This window comes from Cervus elaphus, chromosome 8 (assembly GCF_910594005.1).
Source record: "Cervus elaphus chromosome 8, mCerEla1.1, whole genome shotgun sequence".
NCBI lineage: Eukaryota > Metazoa > Chordata > Mammalia > Artiodactyla > Cervidae > Cervus > Cervus elaphus.
In genome coordinates, this window is record NC_057822.1 from 14223931 (window position 1) to 14248635 (window position 24705).

General features: G+C 42.3%; 1 protein-coding gene and 1 non-coding gene across 2 annotated transcripts in view; both read left to right on the forward strand.

Moving 5' to 3' along the window:
• Positions 1-24705, forward strand: part of KPNA6 (karyopherin subunit alpha 6) — a 52470-nt gene extending 27765 nt beyond the window's left edge. The window contains exons 2-14 of the mRNA XM_043909596.1: positions 5706-5839; positions 6683-6775; positions 8968-9067; positions 10203-10297; positions 11278-11409; positions 12375-12463; positions 13282-13381; positions 13700-13863; positions 14032-14110; positions 15848-15973; positions 16289-16416; positions 17410-17588; positions 19579-24705. Coding sequence (XP_043765531.1) covers positions 5706-5839; positions 6683-6775; positions 8968-9067; positions 10203-10297; positions 11278-11409; positions 12375-12463; positions 13282-13381; positions 13700-13863; positions 14032-14110; positions 15848-15973; positions 16289-16416; positions 17410-17588; positions 19579-19766 — 1607 coding nt within the window. The 3' untranslated portion in view covers positions 19767-24705. The remainder of the gene's footprint in view (positions 1-5705; positions 5840-6682; positions 6776-8967; positions 9068-10202; positions 10298-11277; positions 11410-12374; positions 12464-13281; positions 13382-13699; positions 13864-14031; positions 14111-15847; positions 15974-16288; positions 16417-17409; positions 17589-19578) is intronic.
• On the forward strand, positions 3837-3987 carry LOC122699017. Its single transcript, XR_006342509.1, has one exon. It is a non-coding gene; the product is annotated as a small nucleolar RNA SNORA79 (small nucleolar RNA).

A 24705-nucleotide genomic window follows, 5' to 3' on the forward strand; every position in this document is an offset into this window, starting at 1 on the left:
ATGGTCTAGTGGTTTTCCCTACCTTCTTCAATTTAAGTCTGAATTTGGCAATAAGTCCAGTGGTTAGGATCCTGCATTTCCACTGCTAGGGGCCCAGACTTGATTCCTGGTCAAGGAACTAAGATCCTGCAAGCTACTTGGCACTGCCAAAAAAGAAAGTATAATGTAATTATTGATAAGGAAAGACTTCTGCCATTTTGTTCTTTTTTCTTTCTTTCTTATACCTTTTTGTCCCTCTCTTCCTCTATTACTGCCTTTTGTGTTTAATTGGTTTCTTGTAGTGAATTGTTTTCATTCATGTCTCATTTCCTTTGTGTATATTTTTATTTTGTATGTATGTATGTATAGAGAGAGAGATTGTGGGCTTTACATTTAACATCCCAAATTTATCACAATGTAGTTCGAATTGATACCAACTTAACTTCAATAGCATACAGAAACTTTTGTTCATTATTATTTTATGCATTTGTCTTTTTTTTTTTTTTCTTGTCTTTTTTTAAAATAATTTATTTCCTTATTTTTAGTTGCTATCTCTGTTCGTGGTGAGCGGGGGCTGCTTTTGTTGAGGAGCACAGGCTCTAGGCACACAGTAGTCGCAGCACCCGGACGCAGTAGCTGTGGCGCACAGGTTTAGGTGCTCCGCAGCCGGTGGAATCCTCCTGGACCAGAGATCAAACCCACGTCCTCTGCGTTGGCAGAGGATTGTATTGGATGCTCATCCACTCTACCACCAGAGAAGTCCTACGTTTTCTTTTAAATAATTAGAAAATAAAAAGTAGCATTACAAACCAAAAATCCTAGAAGCCTGGCTTCTGTATCTCCCCATGCAGTTACCTTCCTGGCTTCAAGTTACTATGTAATATCCTTTCATTCAACTTGAAGGACTCCCTTCAGCATTTCTCATGGAGCAGGTCTAGTGGTAACGAATTCCCTCAGTTTTTACCTGAGAATATCTTAGTTTCTCCCTTGTTTTTGAAGTACAGTTTTGTCAGATACAGAATTCTTTGAAAGTTTTTTTCTTTCAGCACTTCAAATATCTATAAATTTTAAAATCTCAGTGCCTTCTGGACTTCATGGTTTTTAATGAAAAACTGGCTTGTATGTGATGAGTCACTTCTTCCTTGCTGCTTTCAAGACTTCCCTTTTGTATTTGGCTCTCAATAGTTTGATTATGTTTCTAAATGTAGGTCTGAAATTTTCTCCTTGAAATTGAGTATCTCCGTGTACATTGTTGTCTTTTTTTTGCTATTATTTCTACAAAATTCTTTTCCCCTTTATCTCCCATTTCTTTGACTCCCATAATGCATATTTAGTGATTTGATTGTTGCAGTTTCATGGATCCCTAGGCTCTCTATTCACTTTTCTGCATTATTTTTCCCTTTCTACTCAGACTGCATAATTTCAATTTTCCTGTCTTCAAGCCTGCTACTTCTGTCTGTTGTCTGCTCAAATGTGCTGTTGAACCCTTCTAGTGAATTCTTCATTTCAGCTATTATATTTTTCAACTCCAGAGTTTCTTTTTGGTTCCTTTTCTATTTGTTGAATTACCTCCTGGTATCATTTTCCCTCTACTTGAAGAACTTTAGACTTTCTTTAGTACAGGTCTTAGAGCTTCCCTGATAACTAAGTGGGTAAAGAATCCACCTGCAGTGCAGGAGATGGAGGAGAAATGGGTTTGATCCCTCGGTCAGGAAGAGCCCCTGGAGGAGGAAATGGCAACCCACTCCAGTTTTCCTGCTTGAAAAATCTCATGGACAGAGGAGCCTGGTGGGCTGCAATCCATGGGGTCGCCAAGAATCATATGGGTCATACATGACTGAGCACAGTGCAGGTCTGCTAGAGACAGAGTCTCAGCTTTTGTTTGTCTGAAAAAGTTTAAAGTACAATTAATGATGTTATTTCATTATCCTTTTTAATTTTATTTTTTGCTGAAGTATAGTTAATTTACAGTGTTTTAGTTTCAAGTGTACAGAAGAATGATTCATTTATATGTGTGTGTGTGTGCATATGTGTGTGTGTGTATTCTTTCTCAGATTTTTTTTTTTTTTTGGCTGCACCATGTAGCATGTGGGATCTTAGTTCCCCAGCCAGAAACTGAACCCATGTCCCCTGCAGTCGAAGTGCGGAGCCCCCAACACTGGACCACCAGGGAAGTCCCTCAGGTTCTTTTCCATTACAGGTTACATTATAAGTTTCACAGGATATTAAGTGTAGTTCTCTGTGCTACACAATAGTTCCTTGTTGTTTACATACCTTATATATGGTAGTGTATATATGTTAATCCCAGACTCCTAATTTTTCTTTCCCCCACCTTGTGCTAGTATTATTTGGAATTTTTGTAGCTTCAGACATGACTAAGCAACTGAGCGTGCACATCCTTGTTCATAAGTGATACAGGAAAATTATAGGACCTTCTCTCATATTATCCTTCTTTGGTATTGTTATCAAAAGAATGTCCTTTTTCCAGAAGGAAGTATGTGTAAGAGTGAAACACTTATTTAAAAAATTGGTAAACCTCAAGAATTCCCTGGTGGTCCAGTGGTTAGGACTCTGAGCTCTCATTGCCAAGGGCCTGGATTTGATTCCTAGTCAGGGAACTTAAATCCTAGAAGCTGCATATTGCAGCCAAAAAAAAAAAAATTTTTTTTTAATCTCACCATTTAGACCTGGCATTTTCTTTGTGGAAATATTCTTTAGTGCTGATTCAGTATATTTAATGGTTATAAGGCTAGTTAGATATTCTTAGTCACTTTTAGCAAGTTATACTATTCTAGGAATTTGTCTTTTCAAGCAAGTTAGCATAAAGTTGTTCATATTCCCTTTTTTTAAAATAGTCACCTGTAGTTATTTTTTTTTCATTTGTAAAATTTGTGCCCTCTTTTGTTCCTGAGAGATCTAACCAGAGACTTGACTATTTTTAGTCTTTTGAAAGATCCAAGTTTTGCCCTTGTTGATTCTCTCTACTGTATGATTTCTCTCTCCTTTCTACTTTTTTTTCCCTAACCTGTGTATCTAAGTCATTAATGTTCAGACTTTATGTTAACTTCCTAAGGCTTATATACAGTTAGTTAAATTTCAGGCAAATGAATCACTGGCGTGTAAAGGGCAAGCCTTAAAACTTTCAGAAGACATGACAGGGTATCTTTCTGACCTTGGGAGCATTAAAGGATTTATTAAACAAGACACACAGAAAGAGCTAAGTATTAAAGCAAAACTTACATTATAGTTAAGAACTTGTTAAAGAACTCCATAAAGTGAAAATTGAAAAAAGTGAAAAGATACTAGAAAATATTTGTAATACAAATAATCAACAAATAGTTAATAACTAGAATATCTTAAGAACTATAAATCAATAAGAAAAGGACAAGTAATTCAGTGGAAAAATATTTGATGTACGATAAACAGACATTTTTCACAGAAAGGGAAACATGGCTAATTAACATAAAATCTAATAACCCTATTAGTAATGCAAATCTTTATCCTAGTGAAGTACATTATATTCAGTAGATTGGCAAAAGTGACAGTTTTGAGTAATAGGATGAGTATCAGTGGGAGCTCGTTGTGTATTGCTAAGCTAATATGAATTGGCATCACTTTGGAAAGCAACATGGTACTTATCTGATGATGTAAGACTTGATGGTAACACCTGAAACTGTTAAAACTTCTTTAAGAAGACACAGGAAAAAGGAGCGGAGGGTGATAGAACACCAAAGCACAAGCAGCAAAAGCAGAAATAAACAAGTAGGACCCGTAAACTAGAAAGCTTAAACTAGAAAATGTAAAAGCTTCTGCACAGTCCAAAAAGAAAAAGAAAAAGAAAAAAAAAGGTCAGCATTTGATGGCTGCTTCTCTCACTGCTTGGAGCCTTAAGTAGTGGGATTTTTTTAGCTTGTCATATATCTAAGCTGACTTATTTTCACTCAGGGCATCATGGGGATCTGGTGGCTATCTGTTAGTGCCTTCTGATTTTTGCAGAGTCAAACAATTAAAAAGAGAGAAATGGTCAACAAAATGAAAAGGCAACCTGTGGGAGAAAATATTTCTTAACTATACATCTGACAAGGGATTAATATCCAAAATATATAAGGTACTTGGTGATGCCATACGACCATCTCCAAATCAACCACCACTGAACCAATGGACATGAGTTTGAGCAAACTCCAGGAAATAGTGAAGGACAGGGAAGTCTGGTGTGCAGCAGTCCATGGGGTCACAAGAGTCAGACACAACTGAGAAACTCCATAGCAACAACAACATAAGGGACTTTTACAACTCAATAGCAAACAAACACAAATATTGCAAGTAAAAATGGGCAAAGGACCTGAATACACACTTTTCCAAAGCAAACGTATAAATGGCCAACAAGTTCATGAAAAAGATGCTTAACATCACTAGTCATTGTGGAAATGCAAATGATGATGTGTTTATACAGTGAAATAATATAACATAGGAAAAATTAATGAGATAAGGCTTCATTCAATAACATGAATAAATCTTAGAAATCCAATGGAGGGGGTATAATTCTCAGTAGACTGAACATAGTATGATGCAGTATTTAGGGGTGTACATATATGTGGTTCATAAAAATGAAAGCAAAGATAATGACAATTCATAATATCAGTTTTCTTTTGGCTGGAGTTGAAATGATAGGGGGAAACCTTACTACTAGATTCAGGTATATTAATCTAGTTCTTGGATTTAGTGGTGAGTTGACAGATGCTCATTGTATTATTTTGCTTGGTAACTTAACATGTTTCATCTTTTTTGTATGTAGCAAGTATTACAGAATAAAATTTTAAATGTCTTTGAAAAATAGAAGGGTGACCATATGAGTTACTTTAAAAAAAAATACATGGTATTCCACTGAACTGGGTACACTGTATTTCACCTTGCTAGGTTAAATATATTTGCACTTATTTAGCAAGTCATATAACTTTTCTCTTGTCATGGAAGTGATCATAGCTTGTGAGCATTTACCATATGCCTAGTGTTGTTCTAAGTAGTTGTTCAATTACTGAGTTGTGTCCAAATCTTTTGTGGCCCCATGGACTGTAGCCAGCTAGGCTCCTCTGTCTGTGGGATCTTCCAGGCAAGAATACTGAAATAGGTTGCCATTTCCTTCTTAGTCTAAGTAGTACTTCACATGTGTTAAGCTATACAATCCTTCTTAACAACTCTGTGTTTTAAAAGATGAGCTCCTGAGGCACAGAGGTTAAAGAAACTTACTGAAGGTTGCACAGCTAACAAGTAGAGCCAGTGTTGGGACTTCCCTGGTGGTCCAGTGACTAAAGACTTCATGCTCCCAGGGCAGGGGACCTGGGTTCTATCCCTGATCAGGGACCTAGATCCCACATGCTGCAGCTAAGACCTGGGGCAACCAAATAAATAAACAAATTTAAAAAAGGAAGAGCTGGTATTTGAATCCATACAATCTGCCTCCAGGGCCTACGCCTTTTAACTACTAAGCTTGTATCAATTGCTATAACAGCACTTATTTAATGAACTTATGATTAAAGGAAACTGTGTTGTTGTTATGGGGGTGGTAATAGAGATCTCGGGGGCAGTTATTGAGATTATCAGGCTTCACTGGGAAGCTGTGAGTCCCCCTGAGTGGGGGAGGGTGGGTGGGGAAAGAAGCCAGTGAGCAGAAAATGCTGTCGTTTTAAGAGCCTTTGCCAGTGTGTGTGTATCTTCCCTTCTTCCAGAGACCATGGCGAGCCCAGGGAAAGACAATTATCGAATGAAGAGTTACAAGAACAATGCCCTAAACCCTGAGGAAATGAGGCGAAGAAGAGAGGAAGAGGGCATTCAGCTCCGGAAGCAGAAACGGGAGCAACAAGTGCGTTAACCTGAGTGTTCTCAAATGTGCTCTTTAGGGAGGTGGTTCAGCCACCATGGTTGGCCACCTTACATTCTCACTTTCCTCTTGGGAAAGTAGCTTAGCTCTGTGGGCCACTCACCCAGTTTCATTTGTTGTGAAGAAATGTTGGAAGCTTTGAGAAAGAGCTGTCCCTTATTCCTTTTCCATAATTTTGTGCAACTTGGGTCATTTTAATTGTCTTCAATATAACTTTCTAGCGCTAACCCCTTGTTTTTACTCAGTAGTCACTGTTAGGTCTGGCTTCCAAGGCCCAGTCTCAAAACTGGCCTTTTAAGAAGTTTGTCAACCATTCTGGGCTGCCTTCTTTTTCCTGAGTCCATTCTTTGTAAGTCTCTAGAACTGAGACTGTATTTATGCTTCATCATCTGCACTCTGCCATGCATCACCAGCAAATGGGTTCCTTGCCCAAGTCTGGATGCTAACCTGCTTTTGCCCACCTTTATTTCTCTTCTTTGAAGCCTTTTTTATATATGTGTATAAGGGCATATATATATGTGTGTGTTTGTGTGTATATAGGGTATATATAGGGTATGTATATATATATTATATATATGTATATCTGTGCCCTTTTATACAAAGGGCACAGAAATTTTAAAAGATTTGCTTATAAAAATGTTCTCCAAAAATATAAACAATAGATGTAACATAGAAAGTAAAGCCCTTGAATATCTTTCCATATCAATAGATCAAGTTTGGCATTTTCTCATACACTAGCATTTCCTTGACAGTCATGCCATAATTTAACATTAGATCATTCTTTGTTCCTTGTTTCTGTACACCATTTCTTCTCTTTCCTTTCAGCTTTTTAAACGGAGAAATGTGGAGCTGATCAATGAAGAAGCTGCCATGTTTGATAGTCTTCTCATGGACTCCTATGTGAGCTCTACCACTGGGGTAAGACCCTTGCACGTGCTTCAGGCAAGCTTGAGAAGTACTTGCTTCTACAGAATAGAAATTGAGCAGTTCATATCATCTAGTAGCTTTATCAACAATCATGCTAATCTCTATTCCATGGGCCCTTTTGTATTAGGCTAGTGCGAATGTAATTATGGTTTCAGATCATGAATTTTAAATCATTGTAGCTAGGCTCAAACACATCTTTATTAATCAAAACAAGAGCCATTACAATCAATTCATTTTTGCCAACAAGAAATAAGTTTTTTTTTCCTGTAGCATAAAAATCTGTGCTTCAGGATTCAGCAGACTCTTAGAAAGCATTCTCTGCTTCCTGCTGGTTGTGGAAGCATTTTCCCTAGGAAAAGAGATGCCTGAAGAAGTGGTAGTCGGTGAGAGGTCAGGTGAACATGGCAGATGAGGCAAAACTTCGTAGCCCAATTAGTTCACCTTTTGAAGCATTAGTTGTACAACATTCAGTCAGGCATTGTCATGGAGAAGAATTGGGCCGTTTTGTTGACCAGTCCCTGCTGCAGGCATTGTAGTTTTCAGTGCATCTCATCTATTTGCTGAGCATACTTCTCAGGTGTCACGGTTTCACCTGGATTCAGAAAGCTATAGTTGATAAGACAGGTAACAGACCACCAAACAGTGACCACGATCCTTTTTTGGTGTAAGTTGGCTTTGGGAAATGCTTTGGAAGCTTATGCACAGTCCAGCCACTGAGCTGGTCATCACCAGTTGAAAATCCACTTTTTGTCGCACATCACAATCCAATGAAGAAATGATTCATTGTTGTTGCATATAATAAGAGAAGATGACACTTCCAAACAACGATCTTTTTTATTTGAGGCACCCACTTACTGTGTTTTTTCACCTTTCCAATTTGCTTCAAATGCCAAATGACCATAAAGTGGTCAACATTGAGTTCTTCACCAACTTCTCATGTAGTTAGATTTAAGAGGATAAGTTTCAATGATCCTCTTGATTGGTGTTGTCAACTTCCGATGGCTGGCCACTGTGCTCCTTATCTTCAAGGTTCTAGTCTGCTTTGCAAATATTCTTTAAAAAAAAAAATCAGGCATTTATAAACAAGAAAGCGTACATTAATTACATAAAAATAGTTTTCAAATAGTAGAGTAGGTCATCTTATTGTCATTAACAGCAATAAAGGAGAGAAGGGGATGGTGATGTGGACGCTTCTGGAGGGTACCAGGGTGCAAAACTTCTTGAACCCACTGCACTATACATTCATTAGCAGTTCCTGGGCCAAATGCGTTGCTGATGTTGCAAGTTGTCTCCACCACTTTACGACCCATTTTGAACTTGAATAGGAAAATCGCTCAAATTTGCTTTTTGTCTAACATCATTTCTCTAGTCTAAAATAAATATAAAATAAACAGCAAGTAATAAAATGGGAGCTGATGATGGACAGGGAGGCCTGGCCTGCTGCGGTCCATGGGGTCACAAAGAGTTGGACATGACTGGGCGACTGAACTGAAGAATAAGTCATTAGCAAAAAAACAAAGTGATAAATGCACATTAAAGTGATGTATAACATAACCACATTTATTTAAGAATGTATTCCAGTATCAGGCGGCAAAGTTCAACAGTGCAAAACAGCAATCACTTTTGCACCAACCTAATACCCAGTCATCTTAAGGAGTCAACAGGGATTTGTCTCTGGTGAAAACACCAGAGGAAACATTTAAGAGGAGCTTTCAGTTGCCTCAGAGGTTAAGAATCACTTCTAAATGTTCCAACTTGAAGCAGATATGTATTAAACATCTGAGCCTGCTGTTGTGCCTTCCTCTTGCCCTCGTCTTTTTTTTTTTTTTTTTTTTGCTGGGTCTTCATTTGCTACGCACAGACTTTTCTCTAGTGACAGCTACTCTCTGGTTGGGGTACGAGAGCTTCTCATTGCAGTAGCTTCTCTTGTTAGTGTATGGGCTCTAGGAGCACAAGCTCAGTAGGTGTGGCATATGGGCTTAATTACTCCTCTGCGTGTGGGATCTTCCCAGACCAGGGACTGAACCCATGTCTCCTGCACTGACAGGCAGATTCTCAACCACTGGCCCACCAGGGAAGCCCTGCCCTCAAGTCTTTAGAAAGCAGGATGCCAAACAGGATTATGGGCTTATATCTGGCTCTAGTGTTGGTTTGCAAAATCATGAACCTGTTTTATGTCCTAGGAGAGTGTGATCACAAGAGAGATGGTGGAGATGCTCTTTTCTGATGATCCTGACCTGCAGTTAGCAACCACACAGAAATTCCGGAAACTGCTCTCCAAAGGTACAAAGCCTAGACTTCCCCAGAGAGGCCCTGCATGACTTAGCCTCGTTTCCTCTCACTGACCTCATCAGCTACTATCCTTCACTCATTCTGCTCTAGCCCCGCTGGCTGTGGCATCCTTGGACAAGCCAGACACATTCTTACCTTTGCATGGGCTATTCCCTCTGCTTGATACCCTTTAGTTGCAGATATCTGTGTAACAGGGCTTCCCTGGTGGCTCAGTGGTAAAGAGTCTATCTGCCAGTGCAGGAGAAGCGGGTTCGATCGCTGGGTCGGGAAGATCCCCTGGAGAAGGAAATAGCAACCCACTCTAGTATTCTTCTAGCCTGGAAAATCCCATAGACAGAGGAGCCTGGCAGGCTACATTCCATGGGGTTGCAAAAGAGTCAGACACGACTCAGCAACTAAAGAAGAACAATCTGTGTGACAGCTGCTTCATTTCTGTGGTTAGAGCCTACCTTTCTCAGCAAAGCCTACCCTGACACCCTATCTAAAATTGCAGCTCCCCCACCCCCTGCTGCATTTTTAATCTCCTTACCTTGCCCTATTTTACTTCCTATTACACTTATTACCTTCAAACATAACAGTATTTCTTCTCACTAGGATATAAGCTCTATGAGGACAGAGACTTTTGGTTTTGTTCACTGTTGTATTCTTGGTACCCAGAACCACGTCTGGAACACATTTTTTTGCTCAGTAAAAATTTGACGTATGATGGGGAAAATATTTTCTTTTCTCCCAAGGACTTTTGTCCTTTGACTTGGGAGGACTTTTCTTCCTCCCAAGAAAAGAATGCTGATCTTAGAAGGGAAGTGTTTAGACTAGTGTTGCACCTACTTTGGTCATCTCTCCCTGACTTTCTTGCTTGCTTAGGTAAGTAAGGTTATTTACTTGCTTAGATTTAGAAAGCCAAAGGTGAGCATACTTAAATTGGGATTGGCTTTACTCTTTTGATTCTCAGCTATTTGATATAGTTCAAAAATGACCTGCTGTTGTTAAAACTACCTCACCAGAAGGAAGCTTGGGAGTGTTTATAAGGATGGTCAGGAGTATTTAGGAAGGATGGTGGACTGACCCCAGTGAATGCATCAGCCAGCCCTTCTGACTTCTCCTCTTTCCTTTGTCCCTCTCCCAGAGCCCAGTCCTCCAATAGACGAAGTTATCAACACTCCAGGAGTGGTGGATCGGTTTGTGGAGTTTCTGAAGAGAAATGAGAATTGTACATTACAGGTGAGGCCTGGGGTGGTGAGGTAGCAGATGAACTCCCTTTTGCCAAGAAATTGCTATGGCATGCTTCTGCAGACACATCTCTGAAGATGAAACATTTAAGGAGATGCTGTTACCTCAGAGGGCTTGGCCTCAAGTAAGAGAGCCACAAATTCTTCCCTAAAACAGTCTCAAAGGAAAGGTAGCAGAATATGACAGATTTATTATTCAGAGGTTGTAATATAGAATATATATATATGTATGTATATATACATATACATACATAAAACATTCTAGTCCATTTCTAATTCTGGAGTGAAGCACCTTGCTTCTCTGGGTCTCTCTTCTCACAAATGAGTAATGAGCCACTCTACTAGAACTTATTAAAACTTGGCTGAAAGGATCCTTGAGAGACCCATCTCACTTTTATCCTGGTTTCAGAAATGAATAAAGTGAAGTTCAGGAAATAAAACATGGCTTACCACAACCCACTCCAGTCTTACTGCCTGGGAAATCCCATGGACAGAGGATCCTGGCAGGCTTCAGTCTATGGGGTTGCAAAAAAGTCAGACACGACTTAATGACTCAACACCACCACCAACTGAGGTGGTGGGGGAGTAGTAAAGATTTGGTGTTGCTCCCAGGTTTCACTATTCTTCATGAGTCTTCTTTCATTCTTTCTCCTTCTCCTAACTTTTTCAGCCTCTCTTCCTCTAGGAAAAACAAAAATAAAGCCTGGCTTGCCCAGGGACTCAAGGGGGCTGTAATAGTGCAGGACTAGACCTGGGACCATGGAAGCCTAGTTCTGTCTTCCTATTATGTCACTGCCAGTAATTCTTCCTTTCATTTAAAGGAGAAGAGGGAAAGGCTTGTGTGGTGGTTTTGTTGTTTTTTTTTTTTTCTCCAAGTCAGGGGCAGGAGACTTAACTGTCCTAAACCAGCTGGTAGGCAAGGCTGCTCTGTCTGGAATGACCTCTCAGTCATGGCTTTAATCTCACTTTCAGTTTGAAGCTGCCTGGGCTCTAACAAACATTGCCTCTGGAACCTCTCAGCAGACCAAAATTGTCATTGAAGCAGGGGCCGTCCCCATTTTTATAGAGCTGCTTAACTCGGACTTTGAGGATGTACAGGAACAGGTAATACCCAAATTTGACTTAATTCTTGATGATGTCAGTGGTATAATAAAAAATGTATTTTGTCTTTATCCCCAGTTAAGAGGTTAAGAGCAAAGAGCTCCTAAAAACCTTGGGATTTTCTTAGTGATTTTTTTCTGTTATCCCTAAAGAGCACCTGAGTGTGTGCTAATAAGATGACTCAGGGTGGGGCCCTAGATAGCTTCAGGAAGGGAGGGCTAGTCATCAGAAAGACCAAATTAGGGATTAGAGAATAGGAACTTTCAGCCCCACCCCACCCCAACTCTTCCCATCCCACCCCCACTCTTCCCACCCCTCCTCCCCAACCTCCCTAGGGATGTTAGAGGGGGTAAATTTTGGGTTATAAAAAAGTCTTGAACTTCTGGGTTGGTAAACACTCACTGTACCGGGAAGGTGACATGCCCAGAGAGAACTGATGTAGAAGAAAACTCCACATGTTGGGTGTCAGAGGTGGTGTTGGGATAAAGACACCACAGTAACCATTTCTTAACATCTGCGGATCATAAAAACCCTGCTTCCATTTCTTCCGCTGGAGTTTTACTGGTTGACTAGAAGTGGAGTGGTCCTGGGGATTTTTCCTCTATTAATACATATAGTGTTGGTCCTATAAGGCTACAAGAATGCAAGTTTCCCATCGTTTTCTCCTTTTATGGGAGATGAGGAGGTGAGGATAAGGAGGTTTTGGTTTGGCTTCTCTGGTTGCAATACAGTGGCAGCCTGCTTTCCCCCCCCCCAAACCCAGGAATTCTCAGAGGAAAAGTCCTCATAGAGCAAGTACTCAATAAGGATGTCAACAAGGAGGGTACCTGAGCTTATTTGGTGTGTTTCAGACCGTGATGGCATGTTCGTCCTGGTTACTGCTGTGTGTCACTCTGTAGTTGTGAGTATAAAGTACTCACAGAAGCCAGTAGGTTCTGTGGGTGACAGTTCCATCCTCCCTTTTTTAGGCAGTCTGGGCACTGGGAAACATAGCTGGAGACAGCTCCGTTTGCCGAGATTACGTCTTGAACTGTTCCATCCTCAATCCTTTGTTAACGTGAGTAATTACTGTCATCTGCACCTGGGGCATCTGTAGGGCAGCCATGTAGCAGATCTTTGGGGGACAGTTTACCTCAAGTTGATGAGTAAATCCAAAAATGCTAGAAGTGCATTCTGACTGACAGAGTGAAAGGTTATCTTTTGAGAGTAAGAAGATTGTGCTGCTGGTCTGTGTCTTGTACTTCTCACTTCACAGCACTGTAGAATCTCCTGTTGGTCATACTTGGCTCACTGCTGAGCCAGAGGAGAGAGGAAGGAGTAGCCCATCTGGAAAAACCTAACTTTCTCTGCAAAATGCATTGATTTTCTATGGGTTTATGCATAGGTACATTGGAGAGCTCTGTTGTAAACCACAGATCTAAGACCCCATGCAGGGTCATATGGATGCTCCCATCCCTTCCTCCATGCCCTTAAAGTAGAGCTACATCTAAACCAAAGCAGAGGGAGGAGTTTTTCTTCAGAAGTCACAACCTCGTGAGCTACTATTAGAACTCTTTTGTGGGCCTGTCACAGAAAGTCAATCCATACTGCACAGCTAAAGCCCTCACACTAAAACTTCATTTAGCATGCTTATTCAAGGTCCAGCTCTCTGTGCTTATTCGCCATGGGCTTACCAACCACAGATGGTCCTAATCCCCTATGAAGATGTAGGTTGGCCTCCTGGACCAAACTAACTCGCTTAAATTATGGGTAGGAAAAGACAGTGAGGCAGCTAGAGTCATAGGGGTCTGGTTGGGTGTGCTCCTGGGGTTCATAGACAACAGCTCTATGCAAAGGGCATCATTGCTCAAGATCTGGCTTTTCTGTCTCCTTCAGACTCCTTACCAAGTCCACACGACTGACAATGACCCGGAACGCGGTCTGGGCCCTGTCAAACCTCTGCCGAGGGAAGAACCCACCCCCAGAGTTTGCAAAGGTAAGAGAGCTTCTTACCAGTTCCTGAGTAACAGCAGGTTCCTTCATATGGAGGAATTTTGACATGGGAGTTTTCAAGTCTTTGGGGAACACTTGGAGTCTCAATCCATGGGAAACTGAAAGAGGCAGTCATCAGTGAAGTAGGTGATCTCCTGTGCCGGGGTGGTAAAGTGAAAATGTGGGCCTGATGGCTTAATGTAGTAGAAATCTCTGGGTCTTAGATTTACTCAGTAGAGGAGGGCTTGGACATGTTAGGCTTAATGGTAGAGCTGATGTAACTCTGTCCCCCTATGAATCCCTCTCTCTCTTCTTCCAATAGGTCTCCCCGTGTTTGCCCGTGCTGTCTCGCCTACTCTTCAGCAGCGACTCAGACTTGCTGGCAGATGCTTGCTGGGCTCTCTCTTATCTATCTGATGGCCCCAATGAGAAGATCCAGGCAGTCATAGACTCTGGAGTCTGCCGGAGATTGGTCGAGCTCCTCATGTGAGTGATCCCAGCTAGAAAGGGTACAGATTCCAAGCTGAGAACTGCAGTTGGCAGTCTGCTGCCCTGTGCAAAGGTCTGGACCCATGAGTGCTACAGGCCTTGGTGGTCAGCAGAGCTGAAAGCTTGGTGCTGGCCCTTTACTGACCAGATCGCCCTCCTCTGTAGGCACAACGATAACAAAGTGGCTTCTCCTGCTCTGAGAGCTGTGGGTAACATCGTCACCGGGGATGACATCCAGACCCAGGTAAGGAGAAGGAGGAGAGCTGTCTGTGGACAAAATCCTTTCCTTCCGTAGACTGTAGTCCTGGTGGGAGGCAGTGTGATCTAGGAGAGAAAGCATAGACTTGAAGGAAAAATTCCAACTCTGCCACTTTCTGTATGATTTATGGGTAATTTGGTTGCCTTCATTTTTTATATAAATTGGAAGCAAGTCATTATCCATTGTGTGCTATTAAACAAAAACTAAATGGAATAACTTGACTTACTACCTGGGACATTGTAAAGTAATTGTTAACAGCTTTTCTGTTACGGTACCTTTGAAACACTAAAATCTATGGACCCTCACCCCTGCTTCCTAACTAAACCTCTAGGATCCCGTGGTTAACCTCATGTCAGTCCTCTGTTAGTAATGCCTCCATAGAGGGTGCAGTGTGCAAGCTTTCTCTAGACACAGCTGCAGAGCTGGTTAATCTTTGAATCTTCAGTAGTCTGCATAATTTTGTGGGATTCTTAATAAATATCAAAATGAGGTGAGCAATCTCACTCAAGCCCACACTCATTTTTAGATCATTCTTATTGTGTGTGTGTGAGCACGCCTTGTAAACAAGTATTCATAACTTAAAATATCCTGTTTTTAAGTATAGTTCAGTGCCATTAAGTGCATTCACATTGTTATTTAACCATCATGACCATCCATCTCCACAACTTTTGCATCATTCGGAACTGAAACTGTGCTCTTTAAATAACTTCCCATTTCCCTCTCCCCTCATCCCCGGGTAACTACCACATTACTTTCTGTCTCTTGGGAGTTTGACTTCTCTAGAAACCTCACATAAGCCAAACCATATATATTTGTTCTTTTGTGTCAACTTATTTTACTTAGCATGTTTTCAAACATATTTTAGTATGTCACACCTTCATTCCTTTCGGTGGCTGAATAATATTCCTTGGTACACATGTGCCACATTTGGTTTATTCATTCATCTGTTGATAGACATTTGGGTTGCTTTCACCTTTTGGCTAGTGTGAGTAATGTTGCATCGAACATTGGAATACAAATCTCTGTTTGAGTCCCTGTTTTCAGTTCTTTGGGATATATACCTAAAGGTGGAATTACTGGGTCATGGGGTAATTTTATGTTTAAAACTTTTGAGGAACCACCATACTGTTTAGCACAATGGCTATACCATTTTACATTCCCATCAGATACGTACCAGGTTCCAATTTCTCCACATCTTTACCAACAATTATATTGCCTGGATTTTTTAAGAATAGCTATCCTAGAGACTTCCCTGGGGTCTGGGGGTTAAGAACCCGCCTTCTAATGCAGGGGACTCGGGTTCGATCCCTGGTTGGGGAACTAAGATCCCACATGCTGTGGGGCAACTAAGCCTGCACGTCACAGTGAAGACCCAGCTCAGCCAGAAAAACAGAATAACTATCCTAAGAAGTATGAAGTTGTATCTCACTGAGGTTTTGATTTGCATTTCCCTAATGATTAATGGTGTCTGGCATCTTTTCATGTGCTTTATGGCCCCCTCCCTATTTTCTTTGGAGAAATGTTTATTTACATCCTTTGCCCATTTTAATTCTGGATATTCATCTTTATCAGATATATGATTTGAATATACTTTATCCCATTCTGTGGCTTGTGTAATTCACTCTATTGAAAGATGTCTTTCAGTGCACAAAAGTTTTAAATTTTGATTAAGTCCAGTTTATCTTAATTTGTCTTTTGTTGCCTATACTTTTGATGTTCTAGGTCATTCTTAACTGTTCAGCCCTCCCTTGCCTCCTCCACCTCCTGAGCAGCTCCAAGGAGTCAATCCGAAAGGAAGCTTGTTGGACCATTTCAAACATCACTGCTGGCAACAGGGCTCAGATACAGGTAGAACAAGCACTTGGGAGGTTGAGCAGCAGTGGTAGAAAGGCCTGGGATCATGAGACTTTGTGGGATATTGCCTTCTAGACGAAAAAATTTCTCTTTTGAAATTGGGATCAATGTATGCTATTGGTCAGAGATTCTGTGGAGCAGAAGCCAGGTTCTTCTGCACCACCTTATGTATATGGGAAGGACAAAGGAGAACTTTGAGGAAGGGGAATGTGTCTAAACCTTAACTGATTTGTGTTCTAGATTTGCTTATTCTCCTTGAAGTGACTTTTTTCCCCCATATGCCACCCCCGAACCCCCAATTCTTCTCAGGCTGTCATAGATGCAAACATCTTCCCTGTATTGATCGAAATCCTTCAGAAAGCAGAGTTCCGTACAAGGAAAGAGGCAGCCTGGGCCATCACCAATGCCACATCAGGAGGAACCCCTGAACAAATCAGGTACCACAGTCCTTCGCATTGAGTGATATGTGTACTCTACCTCTCAGCTTATGTTACATATGATCTCTAAATTGCCTTTGCTGGGATAGGTCTGCCCTGTTCATAGGGTTTAACTGATAAGCTGATAGAGTGTAGCCTCTTTTCCCTCCTAGAGAATGGACACTTAAGACACAGACATTCATCTCTCCTCTGCCTCTTTCTACCCACAAGAGAATTTAAACCTATATAATTCACAATTACTCATACAAATGAAAGAGAACCATGCAATGGCTCATTCAGAGCAGTTTCCTTAGGAAATCATTTTTGACAGTGATACTTGGGTAAATAGGAAATAAGTAAATAGGAAAGCTATTTTGTGTGAAGATGCTCTTTGATTCTGCTTTCCATTATGAACTTGAGTTGGAGTGGTGGGAATTAGAGAAGTGCCTTGCCTTCAGCTTTTAGCTTAGGAAGGGGGAGTATATTCAGCATATTATAAAACCTTAGGAGAAAAGGATAGCCATTGAGTTAATTAAGCTTTTGAGGATACAGGGTTGTAAATGGCATTTTGGACAGGAAAAAGCATAAGTAAAAGTACAAAAATCAGAAACCTAGAGACCTTTACATGTTTGACTGGAATGTAGTATTCTTGGAAGGGAATAATGTGAGATGAAGCTAAAAAAGCTTAGGAGCCTGATTGTATTGAGAGTAGAGCTTGGACTGTGAAAATTTTAAGCAGGGAAATAATGTTTCAGAGTAGATAGTACTGCTCAAGGAACACGTTAGAGACCAGGAGGAGGAATCTGTGGCAGCCTTCTACATGGAAATGAACTAAACCAGTAGTATTGAGGGGGTGAAGAGACAGATAAAGCCTGCGTGTTTATGAGGGCTCAGGCAGAGTGAATTGCTGAGAGCACTGATGTGTGTGAAGGAGACCCAGGGACCCCGGAATACCAGTCTGGCACCCCCCTTTTCTTCTCTTGATTTAGAACTTACCTGGTCTCCGCCCTTCAGGTACCTGGTCTCCCTGGGCTGCATCAAACCCCTGTGCGACTTGCTGACTGTGATGGATTCAAAGATCGTGCAAGTGGCCCTCAATGGACTGGAGAATATCCTTCGGCTTGGAGAGCAAGAGGGCAAGCGCAGTGGCTCAGGGGTCAATCCCTACTGTGGCCTCATCGAGGAAGCCTATGGTATGTGCCCTCCCCACAAACTAATGTCTGCCATAAGTAGAATTCAGAACCATAAGTTCTAGTTCAGAACCTCTGAAGTAGTATATGTATGTGAGAGTTTGTGGTCACCATTGAATGCAAAGTTTTGTCCCACAAGTTCCATTACTTCTGAGGAGCAAGAGATCTGTTCTCTTTCTGATAGGCTGTATCCGGTAAGTAGGTTATGATACAGATGCAAAAACAAAGCTCCAGAATTGATAATAGGATAAGGAGCTGGAAGACAGGTTTTCAGCTGAGTTTCTAGCAAGTTCCTTTCTTTTGTTTTTCCATTATAAACACGGTTATTACAAGATATTAGGTAAGTTCTCTGTGCTGTGCAGGAGGTCCTTGTTGTTCATCTATTTTGTTAATAGTAGTTTGTGTCTAAGGCTTCCCAGGTGGCACAGTGGTAAAGAATCCTCCTGCCAACACAAGAGATGTGGGTTTGGTCCCTGGATCATAAAGAGCCCCTGGAGGAGGAAATGGCAACCCACTCCAGTATTCTTGCCTGGAAAATTCTGTGGACAGAGGAGTGTGTTAAAGAGTGGGATGCAACTGAGCAACTCACACTCACGCACGCGCGCGCACACACACACACAGTTTGTATCTGCTAATCCCAAACTCAAGATTATCCCTCTCCACTTTTCCCCCTTTGTTGACCATATCTGCTAAGCCTACACTCACAATTATCCCTCTCCGCCTTTCCCCCTTTGTTAGCCATAAGTTTGTGTTCTATGTCTGTGAGTCTCTTTTTGTTTTATAAATAAGTTCACTTCTATTGTTCATCCCCATATATGATATCATATGATAATTGTCTTTGTCTGATTTACTTTACTTAGTATGATTATGTCTGGGTCCATCCATGTTGCTGCAAATGGCATTATTTTATTCTTACTTATGGCTGAGTAATTTTCCATTGTAAACGTACACAACGTCTTCTTGACCCATTCATCTGTTGATGGACACTCGGGTTGCTTCCATGTCTTGGCTATAGTAAATAGTGCTGCTATGAACATTGGGGTGTATATATCTTTTCAAAGTAGTTTTCTTCAGATATATGCCCAGGAGTGGGATCACTGAATCATATGGTAGGTCTATTTTTAGTTTTTCAAGGAACCTCCATGGTGGCTACACCAGTTTACATTCCCACCAACAGTACAGGAGGGTTCCCTTTTCTCCACACCCTCTCCAGCATTTATCATTTGTAGACTTTTGGTTTGTTTTTGGTTTTCTATTTGTCATACCTTTTGGCTTGCGGGATTTTAGTTCCCTGACCAGGGACTGAACTCAAGGCCCTGGTAGTGAAACCGCTCAGTCCTAACCATTGGATTTCCAGGGAATTCCCTTGTAGACTTTTTGATGATGGCCGTTCTGACTGGTGTGAAGTGATACCCTCATTATAGTTTTGATTTCCATTTCCCTAATAATTATTGATGTTGAGCATCTTATTCATGTGCCTCTTGGCCACCTATGTGTCTTTGGAGCAATATCTATGAAAGTCTTCTGCTCATTTTTTGATTGGGTTGGGTTTTTTGTTGTTCTTATTGAGCTATGTGAGCTGTTAATATGTTTTAGAAATTAAGCCCTTGTCAGTTGCATCAGTTGCAAATATTTTCTTCCATTCTACAGGTTATCTTTTTGTTTGTTTATGGTTTCCTTGGCAAGTTCTGTTAGGGGTACTGGATTGACTCACTGCTCATCTCCAAGAGATTCGAAATGGTTAACAATTCGCCCAGGTTAAACCACCGATTAATAACTGACATTTTAGTTGTTTTCCTTTGGGGTTATGTAATTTTAAGTAAAGATCACAGCTCTCCTCTTTCAGATCAAAGAGAGACCTGATCACATTACTTGTGTTTATAAATGCTAATATACCTCAGGGAAGGAAAAATACATTCATGTTTTGTTTTGTGGACCCATAGTAAAACACTCCAAGTTCATTCTTCTCCCTGCTTCCTTCTTGCCACCATAGGCTTGGATAAAATTGAGTTCCTCCAGAGCCATGAGAACCAGGAGATCTACCAGAAGGCCTTCGACCTCATCGAGCACTACTTTGGCGTAGAAGATGATGATAGCAGCCTGGCTCCCCAAGTGGATGAGACGCAACAGCAGTTCATCTTCCAGCAGCCTGAGGCCCCCATGGAGGGCTTCCAGCTATAATGTCTGCCTCCAGGGAGGGGAGGGGATGGGAAGCACCACCAACCAGCGGAAAAGCAGCCCTCTGGTGGGCGGGAAACCAGCCCCCCCACCGTCAGCCACCACACACCTCTGCTGCCCTGGAAACTGTGCTCTTGACCTGCTCCGACCCCTTCCCTGGAGGGAGCACCCTCTGGACAGAACCATCTGAGGCTCACGTTTGGGTTTTGTGACAAGAAGGGGACGTGTTGGGTTTTTCTTCCTTACACTATATTTTGGCTGCACATATGTCTTTAACCCAGGAGCCCAGGGGTAGACAAAGGAGGACTGAGGTAACCAATTTTGCACCTTTTTATTTTTATTTTTTTCTTCTTTAGTGGTGACTTCCTTCCCTATTATCTTCCTTCATCCTTCCCAGTCCTCTGCCCTGATCTGTGTAACTCTTATCTTGGGTACTTGAGCAGATGGAATATTCCAGAGGTGGGGGGGTGGGAAGGGAGGGGAGAAATCCAAAACAAAGTGTTCTTGCTCTGACAGAATATTAATCTTGTATGCTTGGATTGAGTTATTTAATTTTTTCTTTTGCACATTTTTTCTTGTATTAAGATTGCTCTTTCCCAGAGCCATGAGTTCCTGGTATTAGGAAACCCGGCTGCCAGCATTGTCTGGGACTAGAGACTGAGGGGGAGGTCACCATGAGACAAAAGGCCTCTCCCTCCCTCTGACCCCTTGCCCAGACCTCTTTAGTTTGGGAGATCCCCTTCACTCTCCTGGGGCATGTACACCAGTGGGAGTGAGCGAGGAGGAGCACAGGCCTTCAGACAGGGCTTCCCATGTGTCGCTACTGATCCCATGTTTCCTACCCACCTTCCAGTGGTGCGACCTGACTTCATTTGTTTACTTGAAAATTCCCCTCAGAGTTGAAATGAACCTCTGAGGTAGCTGTATTTTCTCCTAAGCACGCAACAGAGGGCTGTGGTCCTTGCTTTCCCCTGAGGAGAAAGTCCTTGCTCCGGTGACCCGTAAGCTGCAGAGGAGGTTGGAGTGAGAGTGTCATGTATTGGGATGGCCAGGGGGTCCTTGCCTTTGGCCTTTCTTCTCCTTCTTCTTCCTCTTCCATAGATGGATCATGTATATTTTACTTCCAAAGGAGAGAATGTCAAAAAGTTCTGTATTTTTTTATATGCTATATATTAGGTAGGTCAATCTTAATTGGTCTCAAGAGGAAGAACTGTCTCTAACTTCTGTAAGTAGGATACCGTGAGGAAGACCAAAAAGAGATATGGAAGCTCTTTTGCTCAGGAAGCCTGACCTTGATCCGTCTCTCTGCTTGGGTTCCGGGCCACCACCTGGACAAACCCTTAGCTCTGGAGCCTTTATATCGCAGGTCAACCTGGTCTGATTGTCCCAGTAGCTAAAGGGAGCAAGGGCTCCAGGGCCTGGTGAAGTCTACCACTCTAGTCCTTACTGCTGAACATCCTGCTCGCATCAGGAAACCAAGACAGCAGTCTGCCTCCTCAGATTCAGTCTCAAATGCCCTTGTCCACGTAAGTTATCACAGGTGGCTGCCTTTCTTACTACAGAAATACAGCAGCCTCAGGACTTTTTTGAGAGTGACTGATATCTTCCTGGATTGGGAACCCTGTACATGGTTTGGATATTGCCCTTCCTGTGACACTTAGAATCCCAATGCCTTGCCTTTTCCCTTTGAGTAGAGCTACTGCAGTGCCTCACTGGCTTGCCTGTGTGTGTCAATGGATTATATAGTAATGAAGTAAAGCCCAGCTGATGGGGTGAGTGGAGGAAGTTGTTGGCTAAGTGTAGGCCAGTGGTGGAGCTGAAGGCACACACTGCCCTGTCACTGTTTCTCCACAGAGATCAGTTAGAGATGCCCTGGTCCAAGCTGTATTTTTCCCTTCCCCAGAAACAGTGCCATTCTTGCTCCCATTCCTGCATATCCCACCTCTGGCTCAGGTGAAATCCGTGTCACTCTGCTTACAGATAAAAGGTTCAGGTCCTTTTGCCCACTGGTTTTGAATCTGTCCTCTTTTTCAAGTATTGAGATCCAACTCCAGAGGCATTTTCTGAGAAAAATGGTTGTTGATTAGTGGTTATCATTGAAAAGTGATACCAGTGCCATACCACCTGAGTGAGTCAGATGCTACTTTCAGTTTGGGCATGATAATTACCAAGCCCCACTCTCCCTGGTAGGCAAGGGGCAGGACCCTTTTCACTTGGCCTGCTGACTCCATTACTCCTACAGTTCAAAAGAAAGTCACCCCCCACCCCTTGACCTTGTCCAACAGCCAGAGCATTTGAGTAAGAACTACTTCTTGTATCTCTAGCAATAGTTAAGTCCCTGACATTGGGGCCAAATTCTTACACGTCTGTGTGAGACGTACACATCCTGCCTTCCCCAACTGTTCCTACTTTTGCTTCAGATCTTGGCCATGTACTAAATAGAAGACTCTTCTGATTATCAGTTACTGCTTGAAGGCTGCTTTCTCCAAGGACTCCAAAGGCTGAAGTGTCTCCCAGGGCATAGGAGGACATATTTCTCATCAGATAAACATGGCCTCTAGGAGCTTTCCTTTGTTTAGTGTCTTCCTCAGACTATGTTTTCCCGTTATATTCCTCTGACCTCCCCTTTCAGTTAACAGGTGAAGTTCTTGCAGCCCCCAGAGACGGTAACATCATCTTTTGTGTCCCCCTCTCCTTTGTTCATCTTGGGAAGCAAAATATTGTTTCTTTATAGCCCAGGCTTGACAGCTGCTCTTCGTGGACAGCCCCCATCTGGACTGCAGACCCTGGCCCAGGTGAAGGCAGAGCTTTCTGACAGATTTCTGAATGGATGTTACAGCCTGCTGTAGGGAATAGCCTGAGAAGATGTGTATTTGAAAGGTTAATGTTTTGGCACACGGTTATTTGCATTTTAAGATCTCTGGTGGGTTGGTGATGTTCAGGTGTGGATTAAGGGGACAAGGAACCGTTTTAGCTAAAGTGTTCAAGTACTGTTTTGAACAGCTATTCGTTTTTGCCAGCCCTTCTGGACATCCCACACCCACCCATGTTCACTAGTATTAACAGGACCTCTGGTCTTAGAAGACTGAGCTATCCCCAGTGGCTGGCTGGCCTTGGTATTGGCTGCAACCTTGTTAGAACTACACAGGTTCCATCCTCACCTGGCCAGCCTGGTTACTTCAGGCAGTGAGTACAAAGGACCCTTCCACGGAACAGATGTAGAAGACTTCAGCTTTCAGGGACCCTTTGTGTTCCCCTTTACCTAGAACCCCTAGATCTACTCCCATTCTCTTTTCCCTTGGAAGACTTTCCAACAGCCCTGTTTTTTAAAGCTGAACTACACAGATTATAGCTGCTACCATGCTTAGGGAAGAGCAAAAGGCTCTCAGGCACTGACTTTCCATTTCCCTCAAGCCAGACCAGTTTAATCTGAAAACTCTAGCAGAATAAACTGGACGTCCATTTTCTCATGTCTGCCTGCCTTCCCCCTACACTCTATAATAGACTTATCTGTTTCTAGCAAAATAGAAGGGAAGGAGATGAATGCCTATCAGTACTTCCTCCTGCCACACACCCGCTTCTTTGAAGGCCTCTCAGCTCATTTGTTCAGGCCACGTCTCTCCTCCCCAAGACTCACTCAGTTTGGTGTCCTTCATCTTGAATATTCCTCAGTAGATACATCATTTGGGCTTTGGTTCTGGATTCTCAGTTGAAGGCAGGGAGCCAGATTCTGCAGGTCTCTGCAGGCACTACAGGGACCCACAGGGTGCTGGCTGGGGGCCTCCTTGGCAGGCTGGGGAGGGGTGCAAGGCTCAGGGCACGAACCATAGGAAAGGCTCACAACCATAGGAAAGGCTAGCAACATCTTCCAGGTAGGACTATCCTAGAAACAAGTACATGTGAGACTTGAGAAACTGCTCAGAGTAGGTTTCTTCCACAGCTGTTTTAGGATTGCACATTTTAGACCAATCTTGTCCAGTATTTTTTCTGTCTTAACTTTTGTATTTTTTTGTTAAGCCAGCAAGCTGAGAATTGGGCCCTGCAGGGATCGATGTGGTAGGCAATAGCTGTTCTTTGGCCAAGGCCTTCATAAAGGATTCAGTCATCCCTTGACTGTTCCCTAGCCCCACCCCCAGATGAAGACCATGGTAAGGGAAGAATTTTGAGGTCAGTACAAACCAAATAAGTCTGTAAATGAAAGCTGTTAGTTTTCCTCTGAGAGGGCATTTTGCATCAGGCCTGGGCTATGTTCAGAAGCAAACCTGGCTGTGAGTGAGAAGCAGCACCATTAGATTTTGGACCTAGAACACCCCAGGAAGAAGGTTTGTGTAGTGTGTTTGGGCCCACCTTACTACTTCTGGGCCAGCCTGACTGCTGCTTGTGCACATTAGCACATACCTGAACCCCTCTGCTAAACTCAAGCCCTGCATCCCTACCGAGATCAGATGTTCAGCCTCTGGGTTTGGGAAGAGAAAAGTGCCATGGTGAGAATCCTCAAGCCCTGGAGTTGGGTATTGGCTCTTTCAGCCAGTTTTTGTGGGAACTGCTTTTGGTTGGACCACTAAGGAAGCAAATAAGGTGTGAGGTCCCAGTTACCCAAGACAGAGCAGATGTCCCTCAAAAACATCTTGGGTTCCCAGCTACAGACCCTTGGAAGGTGAATCAAACCTGTTTCCTCACTGGTTTATCTCTCCAAATTTATTTTGCTTTTAAGAACTATAAACTCTAGCTATTGTTTTCCATGTTCTCAGGGCCCCTGGGTAAACAGACAAAGCTTGATGATTTCAGAGCAGATATAGGCCAAGAAACCATGGCATTGAGTGTGCTGAGTCCAGACAAATGATATTTATATACACATCCAAATTTGAAGAGAAAATGTATTTCTTTAGGTTTCAAACACTGTAATAGATATAAAGCAAAAATAAAAACCTGTTGCAAAGTT